Source organism: Jaculus jaculus, chromosome 14 (genome assembly GCF_020740685.1).
Source record: "Jaculus jaculus isolate mJacJac1 chromosome 14, mJacJac1.mat.Y.cur, whole genome shotgun sequence".
NCBI classification, from domain to species: Eukaryota; Metazoa; Chordata; class Mammalia; order Rodentia; family Dipodidae; genus Jaculus; species Jaculus jaculus.
Window position 1 is genome coordinate 32,086,698 of NC_059115.1, and position 12,946 is coordinate 32,099,643.

At 41.7% G+C, this 12,946-nt stretch overlaps 1 protein-coding gene across 1 annotated transcript in view; it reads right to left on the reverse strand.

Moving 5' to 3' along the window:
• Nucleotides 1–12,946, reverse strand: part of Fancd2 (FA complementation group D2) — a 174,658-nt gene that overhangs the window by 15,591 nt on the left and 146,121 nt on the right. Inside the window, exons 40-41 of the mRNA XM_045133802.1 lie at nucleotides 10,456–10,530; nucleotides 8,843–8,917 (exon numbers count right to left, since the gene is read on the reverse strand). Coding sequence (XP_044989737.1) covers nucleotides 8,843–8,917; nucleotides 10,456–10,530 — 150 coding nt within the window. The remainder of the gene's footprint in view (nucleotides 1–8,842; nucleotides 8,918–10,455; nucleotides 10,531–12,946) is intronic.

A 12,946-nucleotide genomic window follows, 5' to 3' on the forward strand; every position in this document is an offset into this window, starting at 1 on the left:
TTTCTTTTTTGTTCTATCATTGCCTGGTGATGCTGGCTTCATAGAAAGAGTTTGGTAGAATTCCTTCCTTTTCTAGTTTATGGAAAAGCTTAAGAAGCAATGGTTTTAGCTCTTCCTTAAAGGTCTGGTAAAATTCAGCAGTGAAACCATCTGGGCCTGGGCTTTTTTTAGTTGGGAGATTATTGGTAACTGTCCGGATCTCCATGCTTGTTAAAGATCTCTTTAAATGATTATCTCATCTTGATTTTATTTAGGTAGGTCACATAAATCAAGGAAATCATCCATTTCTTTCAGATTTTCATACTTTGTGGGGCATATGCTTTTATAGTATTTCTCTATGATTTTTTGAATTTCTCTGGCATCTGTTGTGATGTTACCTTTTTCATCTCTAATTTTATTAATTTGTGTCTCTTCTCTTCCTTTTGGTCAGATTTGCTAAGAGTGTATCAATCTTGTTTATCCTTTCAAAGAACCAATTCTTTGTTTCATTGATTCTTTGGATTGTTTTTTTAGTTTCTATTTCATTAATTAATCTTTATTATTTCTTCCCGTCTTCTGATTTTGGGTTTGCCTTGTTCTTCTTTTTCCAAGGCTTTAATGTGAAGCATTAAGTTGTTTACTTGCGAACTTTCAAATTTCTTAACATTGGCACTTAAACCTATATATTTACCCCTTAGGACTGCCTTCATTGTGTTCCAGAGATTTTGGTATGTTGTGTTCTCATTACCATTTGACTCCCTGAATTTTTTGATTTCCCTCTTGATTTCTTCATTGACCCATTCATCATTTAGTAATGTGTTATTTAATTTCCATGATTTTGTGTATGCTCTGTAGCCTTTCTTGCTATTGATTTGTAGTTTGATTCCGTTCTGGTCAGATAGAATGCAAGGAATTATTTCAATTTTTCTGTAATTGTTAAGATTTGCTTTGTATCCTAATATATGGTCTCTTTTAGAAAATGTTCCATGTGCTGCTGAATAGAATGTATGTTCTGCAGCATTGGATGAAATGTCCTGTATATATATGTTAGGTCCATTCCTTCTATGACCTCATTTAGTCCAGATGCCTCTTTGTTTATTTTTTCTGAGATGACCTGTCAATTGATGACAGTGGGGTGTTGAAGTCACCCACTACCCCTGTGTTTAGTGTTATCTGTGACCTTAGTTCTAATAGCGTTTGTTTGATGTATTTGGGTGCCCCCATGATAGGTGCATATATGTTTAGGATTGTAACGTCCTCCTGTTGGAGGGTGCCTTTAATCAACATAAAGTGGCCTTCCTTATCTTTCTTAACTAATGTTGGACTGAAGTCTACCTTATCAGATATTAGGATAGCAACCCCTGCTTGTTTTCTAGGTCCATTTGCTTGAAACACTGTTTTCCAACCTTTCACCCTAAGATAGTGTCCATCCTTTGTAGAAAGGTGGGTTTCTTGGAGGCAACAAATTGAAGGATCTTGCTTTTTAACCCAGTCTGAAAACCTATGTCTTTTGGTTGGGGCCAATTGTGCCCGTTGATATTAAGAGATATTATTGAAAGGTGTGTATTCATTTTTCCATTTTTTTTTTGTAGTTTTCCTGGTTTTACCTTTGCTGTCTTGTGTTATAGTATTTGAGTATTGTTTGCTTTGTCCTGGTTCCTTATATGTGTGCTTTTCTTTTTCTTCAGTATGGAGGATTCTTTCAAGTATTCTATTTTTTTTTTAAATTTAAAGTTTTAATTAGTACTTGCTATAAACCAAACACTGACAATCCAAACACAGAGATGCTATGGAGAAGCAAGGACTATGAATCATACAACTTCCGAACTCCTTGCGAAAAAAATCCAGTATGTTTTCTTGGGCAATTGTCTTACTTGCTTTGGGTTATAATCCATGCTATGTTAAGTTGACTATTAAGTAATGCCAAATAATGTACTGTTGTGGTGGTTTGATTCAGATGTCCCCCATAAACTTAGGTGTTGTGAATGCTAGGTTCCCAGCTGATGGATATTTGGGAATTAAGGCCTCCTGGAGGGAGTGTATTGTTGGGGGTGGGCTTATGGGCTTTATAGCCAGTTTCCCCATGCCAGTGTTTGGCACACCCTCCTGTTGCTGTGGTCCATCTTATATTGGCCAGGGGGTGATGTCCACCCTCTGCTCATGCCATCGTTTTCCCCTGCCATCGTGAAGCTTCCCCTCGAGCCTGGAAGCCAAAATAAATCTCTTTTTCCCAGAAGCTGCTCTTGGTTGGGTGATTTCTAACAGCAATGCGAACCGGACTGCAACAGTAAAGTGGTACCAGAAGTGGGGTTGCTGCTAGACACCTGACTATGTGGCTTCAGCCTTTTGTAGCTGATTTTCAAGAGGAATGTGGAAGGCGTTGAAACCTTGGCCTAAGAGATGCCTTGCAGTGCTGTAAGTACAGCTTGATGGTCTATCCTGGTCAGAGCTGAAAGACCTGAAGGCAGTAAGAACTATGGACTGTGAGGTTTGGCTTATGAGGGTGAGAAAGAGCTTTGCCTGGACTGGGCTAGCAGTTTGTGTGAGAAGCTTGCTCTTGTGCCCGTGTCCTGAGAAGTTGTGCAGGGTTGCTTTGCGTAGAAATGAACTGGTGTGAGCAGAGGGATATGGCACAGAAAGAAAAATCTTTGGGTGAACTCTTGCCCGTTCAGCTGCAACTGAGAGATTACAACCTTTGAGACTGGGCTAGCTGACCTGCGCTGGGGCAACAAGAAGAATGTCAACTCTTTTGAAGGGGCCTGAGTGCTGAAGGAGTGTCCTATTCTTCAAAGTCTGCTTTATTCCCCCTTGGATTAACAAATTGGCACCTACCTGGTATCGTGGAGTATAAGAAATGCTGGAAAGAGGGTCATTGAGTTTGCAACACGGTCTTGTGTTTTAGAAATGGCCATGGGCAGTGTGAAGCAGGTTTGCTGGTTGCCTGCATGGAGACCACATGGGGCCATGAGGATGAACCGTGGCTTGCAGTGGAGACCCAGTGGAGATGCCGGGACCATGAGATGGCTGCCAAGGAGCTGCCGGCCCCGATGAAGTTTTCCAGGACTGTGAGTAGCCTAGCTGGAGGGGTGGAATTGGAATGCCAGAGACTTGTTGCTGGTTAGAATTATCAGACTTGGAGATTTGTCACTGGTTAGAGTTGCTGGACTTGAAGCTACAGTTTGATATTTGTCCTGGTTGTTTTAAATCTTGTATTGGTTGAATGTTTGTTTGCTATGCCCAATGCCATCTATTGCAGTGTGAGTATTTATTCTGTGCCATTATGGGTTTTTTGAGGTTATATTTTGGTATTATGGCTCAGTTAAAAGATCTTGAACTATGGGGATGTATGAACATCAATGAGATTGATAAAAACTATGGGGACTTTTAAAGTCAGACTGAAAGCATTGTATTTTACATCATGTATGGATATCAGTTTATGGGGGCCAGGGGCGGAATGTGGTGGTTTGATTCAGGTGTCCCCCATAAACTTAGGTGTTGTGAATGCTAGGTTCCCAGCTGATGGATATTTGGGAATTAAGGCCTCCTGGAGGGAGTGTATTGTTGGGGGTGGGCTTATGGGCTTTATAGCCAGTTTCCCCATGCCAGTGTTTGGCACACCCTCCTGTTGCTGTAGTCCACCTTATGTTGGCCAGGGAGTGATGTCCACCCTCTGCTCATGCCATCGTTTTCCCCTGCCATCGTGGAGCTTCCGCTCGAGCCTGGAAGCCAAAATAAATCTCTTTTTCCCAGAAGCTGCTCTTGGTTGGGTGATTTCTAACAGCAATGCGAACCGGACTGCAACAACTGTCTACCCTAAAGAAGCCTTCAGGAAACCAAATCACAGTCAAGATTTAATAACAAGGCTTTAATGGCTTGGCCATTTTTCTTGTGATACTATAAATATATAAGTCTTGACAAGGTAAGTTAGTTGCGTAGGAAAATCCACAAAAGTAACAGCTTTTCCATATTACACAGTTACGTTCATTCTTTTGGCTTCGCCAGCCTCCCCTCAACCCCCAAGAGCTTTCAGATTACAGGTGGAAGATACTTTCTGCATGGAAGGTAGAAAATAAGCTTTCAAATTTCATCCTCCAAAATCATACAGACACCTGATCACAAGACCTTGACTGTGAGTCTTGTTGCAGAAGGGTCATAGGTTCAGAGATGTGTTGAGTAATCTGCTGTAATCCTGATAGGCTTGCCTTTATAGGTAACTTGATTTTTCTCTCTGACTGCTTTCAATATTTTTTCTTTGGTTTGTGTGTTTGGTAGTTTGATTATAATATGGCAAGGAGAGGTTTTTTCCGGGTTTTGTTTGGCTGGTGTTCTAAAGGATTCCTGTATCTGCATTGGCACCTCTTTCCCAATTTGGGGGAAGTTTTCTTCTAAGATTTTGCTGAAGACACCTACTATGCCTTTGGAGTGAAATTCTTCTCCTTCTACTATGTCCTGAATTCTTACGTTTGATCTTTTCATAGTGTCCCAAGTATCTTGTAATTCCCACTCATACTTTTCTATAAGTTTGTTTTTCTCTTTGTTGGACTGTGTTAGATCTGCCACCTGGTCTTCTAACTTAGATATTCTGTCCTCTTCTTTATCCATTCTACTGGTGTGATTTTCAACAGTTTTTTATTTCATTAAGTGTGCTCTTTATTGCTAGTAATTCTAAATGGTTTTTCTATATTATTTCTATTTCCTTATTATGTCTAGCATTGGCCTCTTTATTTCATCAAATTGGTGTCCTGTGTCTTCTTTGCTAACTTTAATTTCTTCTTTGAGTTCTTTGAACATATTTATAATCATTCTTTTGAAACTTTTTCAGGCATTTGCTCTAACTTGTTCTCATTGGAGGCCATTTCTGATGCATTAATACTTTTTGATAGATTCATATTATCTTGATTTTTGGTGTTTCTTGTGTTATAATGTATATATTTTTACATCCTGGATTATTTAATGATTGGATTTTCTAGTCAGCTGGATATTATTAGATGTATCAGACAATCTGGTGTTATATAACTTTAGGGTAGGAGCTTAAGGCGCTAGGTATGGCTCTGAAGACTCTCAGAGTATCTACAAAAGTGACTCTAGGTGTTGGGTGTGCCTTCTATGAGAGTATTCAAGTAGGCTAAGTGGAACAAAATACAGGCAGATTCTAAACTTTAACTATAAAATGTACACTTTCAGTGAAAAACAGCACAGAGTATTTACCCAAGAGTAGGTACTATGATAACCAGGTCCTCTGTCTGTCCCTTAGGCTGTGTGGTACCTCACCCACTCCCTTAATCCTGACAAGGCAATTAAGATTTCTGGCCTGTAGAGGGTTCCAAGTCAGCTTGTGACCAGGTGAGACCCTTACCTAATATGTAACAGAAGAGTAAACAAAGCTACTATAATTTGAGAAGGAACAAACAACAAGCCCAAAATATAGCTTATTTTATATGAATGGCAAATTTGACCATGCATCTGATTTAACATATAATTTATCCTGATATCCATATCAAGAGGTGCAATTAGCACTTCTGGTTCAGGCATATATACCAGGTTTATTAGGCGGGTACTGAGCTGGTGTAATCCCAGTTACCTTTGGGATGATTTTGGTCTCAGATGAGATCTTGATTGGGTCTCACTTTGGTGCTCAGTTCAAGTGGGTGTGGCCGGGTCCCTGGACCACTGCTCTGTTCCTGAGGGCTGGACACTGGCAGTGGGGCAGGGGAGGGAGCCAATGCTGCTCTAGTTCGCTCGCTGTTCCATGCGTTCTTCTACCTTGTGATCTGCTCCTCCGTTGTTCACTGCCATTCTCCCTTCACATTTCTTGAGTTTGCGGAGAGCTCTAGTGTGAGTGGAAAATCCCCTTGCCTGGCTTTTCCTGTGGCTCAAGCCGAGTGCTACCACCGTGGTCTGGTGGGCAGACAAACCCCGCCAGAGCAGCTTCTGCTGGTCCATGCGGTCTCTGGATGCCCTGGATCTCTCCTACTTCTCTGCTGCCATTTCAATTTCCTATACACCTCACTTTTTAGTAAAAGTATATATTTTGCTGGGTTTTGTTTGGCTTTTTCCTTCCTACGCTGCTTTGGCATGGTACCTATGCCGCCATCTTAACTGGAAGCTCAAGACCCTTTTTATAAAGTACTTTTTTTTTTCTGAGGTAGGATCTCACTCTAGCTCACACTGACCTGGAGTTCACTATGTAGTCTCAGGGTGTCCTCAAACTCATGATGATCCTCCTACCTCTGCCTCCCAAGTGCTGGGATTAAAGGTGTATGCAACCACAACCAACTTAAGTACTTTTAAATATATTTATTTACTTATTTGAGAGGGAAAGATGCAGATAGAGAGAGAATGGGTATGCCAGGGCCTCTAGCCACTGCAATTGAATTCTTGACACTTGTGTCACCTTGTGCTTCTGGCTTTATGTGGGTACTGATAAAAGAAACCTGGGTCCTTTTGCTCTGCAGGCAAGTGCCTTAACTGCTAAGCCATCTCTCTAGCCTCATTAAAAAAAAAAGAGTAGCAGAAAGAATGTAAGAGCCAAAGAAAGAGTAGGACTCCTTACAGCATGCTCCCCCAGACACAAAATGGCCTGAATATGCATGACCTTACGGTGCCTGACACTACCTACACAAGACCATCATAATGGGAGGTAAAGATCATGACATCAAAATAAAAGAGAGACTGATTGGAAGAGGGAGGGGATATGATGGAGAATGGACATTCAAAGGGGAAAGTGGGGGGAGGGAGGGCATTGCCATGGGATATTATTTACAATCATGGAAGTTGTTAATAAAAAAAATTATATATATATGCAATTTATGAGACAGAGAGAAAGAGGCAGGTGTGAGAGAGAGATCAAATGGGTGTACCAGGGCCTCTAGCCATTGCAAACAAATTCCAGACACATGCACCACTTTGTGCACCTGGCTTTATGTAGGTACTGGGAATTTGAACCTGGGTCCTTAGGCTTCTCAGGCAAGCACCTTAGCCACTGAGCCATCTCTCTAGCCCAGTAAGACACCATCTTAAAAAAATATAGAGAGCTGGAGAGATGGCTCAGTGGTTAAGGTGCTTGCCTACGATGCTTAAGGACCTATGTTAGACTCCCCAGATCCCAGGTAAGCCAGACGAACAAGGTGGTACACATGCTGTACTTTGACTGCAGTAGCTAGAGCCCTAGTGTGCCAATTCTCTCTTATTAAAAAATACATATATAATAGCCAGGTGTGGTGGCACATGCCTTTAATCCCAGCTCTCTGGAGGCAGAGGTAGGAGGATCACTGTAAGTTCAAGGTCTGTTGGGAGCTGTAGCTGCTCTTTGACCATGAGAACTGCAGCTGTTTTTGGATCTCCGGGCACACAGGCCTTATTGTATGGCCTTGGCAAACAGTCTTCAGACACAGAGGCATTTGTGGAGCAGCCTTTAGGCATGTAGGCACTGTGTAGAAAGTATTATTTTCTGCATATAAGCTTGTGTTTGCCTGAATAAATCTGAGACCTTGATCAGAATATAGACTTGGGGGTTGGAGAGATGACTTGGTGCTTAAGGCGCTTGCCTATGCAGCCAAGAGAGGTAAGAAAAGCAACGCAATTATAGGACAAGCATTAAGTAAGCATGAATTGTTTGTTGAAGGGCTTAAAACTGCTCTCAAGACATGAGGAACACAGGTTAAGAAAAAAGATTTAGCCGGGCGTGGTGGCGCACGCCTTTAATCCCAGCACTTGGGAAGTAGAGGTAGGAGGATCGCCATGAGTTCAAGGCCACCCTGAGACTACAGAGTTAATTCCAGGTCAACCTGGACCAGAGTGAGATCCTACCTCGAAAAACCAAAAAAAAAAAAAAAAAAAAAAAGATTTAATGAAATTCTTTGTCTTTTTAGAAGATGTCTGTCCCTGGTTCCCCCAGGAAGGAACTATAGATGAGAAGCAGTGGTGCCGAGTTGGTGACTGGGTAAAGCCCACCGCTGAATAGCGGGTCTCCCCGTCTTTTGTATAAAAGGGAGGAGATATTGGGAGCTGTAGCTGCTCTTTGACCATGAGAACTGCAGCTGTTTTTGGATCTCTGGGCACAGAGACCTTATCGTATGGCCTTGGCAAACAGTCTTCAGACAAAGGCATTTGTGGAGCAGACTTTAGGCATGTAGGCACTGTCTAGAAAGTTTTATTTTCTGTATATAAACTTGTGCTTGCCTGAATAAATCTGAGACCTTGATCAGAATATAGTCTTGGTCTCCTTCTTTGTGTCTCTTGTCTCCCATCCAGGTTAATTTCCCCTCGGGTCCTTGTTTAACTCCCCGCTGGCCGGGGCAAAGGTCACCATGAAACTATACAGTGAATTTTAGGTCAACATGAGCTACAGTGAGACCCTACCTTGAAAAACCAAAAATAAACAAATAATAATAATAATATAAAGCCAGGTGTGATAGTGCTTGCCTTTAATCCTAGCACTCAGAAGGCAGAGGATCTCTGTGAATTCGAGGCCAACCTGGAATTACCTCTGTAATACCTCTGAGTGTCAGGTCAGCCTGGGCTATAGCAAGACCTTACCCCATATAAAACAAAACTAAAACAAGATTATAAGGGCTGGAGAGATGGCTCAGCAGTTAAAGGCACTTGCTTGCAAAGTCTGACAGCCTGGGTTCAATTCCCCATGAGCTATATAGGGCCAGGCGCGCAAAGTGGCACATGCTTCTGTAGTTTGCTCATAGTGGCAAGTGGCCCAGCATGCCCATGCTCTCTTGGTCTCTCCGTCTCTCTAAATAAAAATATTTAAAATAATAATAAGGCATTAAAAAGAAAATAATAGCTGGAGTCCAAGAACCTCACAACAGCAGATGCAGATTAAGCCAGCAATGTGGCCTGTCCCTCTTACCTTGGAATGACCACATAGGTGATGAAGCATCCTTGTGTTCAACTGGAGGGTTTCTAGTATGCTCAGAACATCTTCCTAAAACCAACAAAATTCATAAATAAACCAGAATAATATTCTAATTTCATTTCATTTCATTTTATTTATTTATTTTTGTTTTGGATTTTCAAGATAGGGTCTCACTCTAGCTCAGGCTGACCTGGAATTCACCATGTAGTCTCAGAGTGGCCTTGAACTCACGGCAATCCTCCTATCTCTGCCTCCCAAGTGCTGGCATTAAAGGTATGTGCCATCATGCCTGACATTTAATTTCATTTTAGATGCAAGATGTCCTTGCAACAAAGACTTCAGAGAGATTAAACTCTGCAGGTGCCAATCTATATCAATGATCATCTGAATTTGGCTCTCAGATGCCAGTGCCTACCTATCATGTATCCAGCCCCTTACCTTTGTGCCTAGTGTCAATTAGCCAGCTACTAAGACCAAGCTTTCAGGGGGGTTTATTTTTTTAAATGTTATTTTATATATATATATATATATATATATATATATATATATATATATATTTTTTTTTTTTTTTTTTTTTTGAGGTAGGGTCTTGCTCTAGCCCAGGCTGACCTGGAATTCATTCTGTTGTTTCAGCCTGGCCTTGAACTCACAACAATTTTCCTACCTCCACCTCTCATGTGCTGGAATTAGAGTATACCACCATTCCTGGCTAAAATATTTAATTTATTCGACAGGTAAAGAGGTAGACAGAGAGAGAGGGAGACATAGTATGGATATGCCGGGCTTCCTGCCATTGTAAACAAACTCCAGATACATGCACCACTTTGTGCATCTGACTTTGTAAGGGAACTGGGGAATCAAACCTGGGCCATAAGGCTTTACAAGCAAGTGTTTTTAACCGCTGAGCCATCTCAGGGTTTTACTGTTTTGTGCTTATTTTGTTTGTATGTTTGAAACAGGGTCTCATATAGCCAGTATGGTGTCGATACTTGTTCAATGTAGCTGAAAATGTCCTTGAACTCCTGATTCTTGTATCCACCTTGAGTACAGGGTGACAGTCTGTTAGTTTTCAGTTTTAAATATGTTACCATGTCTTAGGTTTCCTAGAAACGCCACAAATTAGGATAAACTACAACCTGTTTTAAAAATGGTTATGAGGGACTAGCTAAACACTGTGTTTTACAAAGTTCAACTTGCTAAATATGTGTAAGGCACTAGCTGTCCTTAATATGCTAGTCCTGAGTGTGACTTGGCTAGAAATGTATGCACTCTATACCACTGAGCTATACACCCAAACCCAAGAGCTCTATTTTTATCATTCCTAAGCTAGAGAACTATGAAGGAAGAAGCAACTGACATAAGAGATCCTGGGTCTATAGATGCACCCCCCCCAAAACAAAAACAAAAACAAATTTAAGGGAATCATAGCCCTCAGAGGGTGTGGAGTTGTTTAGTTTACTTGGACACCTCTAGTGGTAGCTCACATGGGATCAAGTAGATGAGCAACAGGACTGGTCCTCGCCAAGCCCCAATCCAGGAGTCACCACAGACATGCCATCTGTAAAAGCCTCCAGAGTATGTCTTGACCCTCTGCTCTTAGCTCTTACCCGGTGTTTTCTAAAACTGAAGTCCAGGAGCGGCATACACTGCTTCAGAAATGCTTCCACAAAGTGACGTCCATACTGAAGAAAGAGACATACTTGTGAGCACTGACTCAAGGTTTTCACATTGAAAGCCCTGTCTAAGGCAGCATAGGCCACCAAATCCAAGACTTCTATGCTCCTTTTTTTTTTTTAATTTATTAAAGTTATTTGAGAGACAGACAGAGAAAGAGGCAGATAGAGAATGGGCACTCCAGGGCCTCTAGCCACTGCAAACAAATGCCAGACTCATCTGCCATCTTGTGCATCTGGATTTATGTGGGTAGTGGGGAAATCAAACCTGGATTCTTTGGTTTTGTAGGCAAGTGCCTTAACCACAGAGCCATTTCTTCATCCTATGTTCTTATTTTTTAAAAAAATTTTTATTCAGACAGAATGAAACAGAGAGTAAGAGGCAAAGAGAGAGAGAGAGAAGAGAGAAAGAGAGAGAATGCATAAGCATGGGCATGCCAAGGCCTTGTGCCACTCTAAACCAACTCCAAATATATATGCTACTTTGGACACTTAGCTATACATGGGTACTGGGAAACTGACCTTAGGCCATCAGGATTTGCAAACAAGAGCCTTTAACCACTGAGCCATCTTTCCAGCACACCAAGGCCTCCAGCCACTGCAAATGAACCTTGTGCATTTGGCTTACATGGGCATTGGGGAACTGAACCTGAGTCCTTAGGCTTTGCAGGCAAGTGCCTTGACCACTAAGCCTGCTGTTCCACCCTCATTTTTTTTTTTTTTTTTGAGGTAGGGTTGTGCTCTAGCTCAGGCTGATCTGAATTCACTATGTAGTCTCAGGGTGGCCTTGAACTCAGGCAATCCTCTTACCTCCGCCTTCTGAATACTGGGATTAAAAGCATGTGCCACTGTGCTTGGCTTCAAACCCTCATTTTTATATATAAAAATAAACTGGGAGTGGTCCAAAAGGTAAATCTGGAGGATATAGCTAAGCATGCAAAATAAATAAGCTTGCTAAATGACTAAGCCCCCAAATCAGGCAAACATACCTCAGACAAAGCCAGAGCCCTTGCTCTGAGTGCGAACAGAGGAGCTAGTAGAATCTCACATCTCAGAAGGTAACTTATTCTCAAGGGGAGTAAATGCTTAGGACGAGGAAATACATGGCTAATTTCCAATCAAAGAAATCACTCCCCTAACTTATCCAATCTCCTATACTGTATAAAGGTAGAGAGTGAATGAGGCTACAAAAAGCAAATAAAGGATACCTTGCACTTGGAAGGGGACATCAAGAATAGGAAAGGAGCCAAGTGTGGTGGTGCACGCCTTTAATCCCAACACTCGGGAGGCAGAGGTAGGAGGATCACCATGAGTTTGAGGCCACCCTGAGACTCCATAGTGAATTCTTGGGCTAGAGTGAGACTCTACCTCAGGGGAAAAAAAAAGAATAGGAAAGGAGCCAGGTGTGGTGGCATAAGCCTTTAATCTCAGCACGAAGAGAGGTAGAGGTAGGAGGATCGTTATGAGTTCCAGGCCAGCCTGGGACTACAGAGTGAATTACAAGTCAGCCTGGGCTATAGTGAGACCCTACCTTTAAAAAACAAAAACAAAAAAATAGTTGGGCATGGTGGCGCACGCCTTTAATCCCAGCACTCAGGAGGCAGAGGTGGGAGGATCGCTGTGAGTTCAAGTACACCCTAAGAATTACATACTTAATTCCAGGTCAGCCTGGGACAAAGTGAGACCCTACCTCGAAAAACCAAAGGGCCTCAGGAGAGGTAGCTTAGCGGGAAAAGCACTTGCCTGTGAGCCTAATGACCCAGGTTCAATTCCCCAAGTAAGCTAGATGGTGACACATGCATCTGGAGTTCATTTTGTGGGCCCATGCTCTCTCTATCTCTCCCCCTCCCATAACAAAATAAATAAAATATTTTTTAAAATAAAACATATTGCCAGGCATGATGGCACACACTTTTATTCCCAGCACTTGGGAGGCAGATGTAGTAGGATCACCATGAGTTCAAGGCCACCCTGAGACTACATAGTGAATTCCAGGTCATCCTGGGCTAGTGTGATAACCTACCTTGAAAAAACAAAAGATAAATAAAAATTATATTATATATATAATATATAATGTTTATACATACACACACACATACATACACACACACATACATATATGTATTTATGTATTCTCATGATAGTCCTTTTGGATTTACTATCAAAGGCCAATCTGAGAAATCCCCATGAAAGAGAAGTTAGGCAATTATCAGATTATCAGCTCCCATATTTACACAACCACCCCAAGGACGTTTTTGCTTATTTGTGGCATTAAAGATTAAACTCAAGGCCTCGTACATGATAACCAAGTGTTCAACCATTAAGTTCTTTCCCTAGCCCTGTTTGAAAGGGTTTATAAAAAAATAAATCACTCCATAGTGAATTCCAGGTCAGCCTGGGCTAGAGTGAGACCGTACCTCGAAAA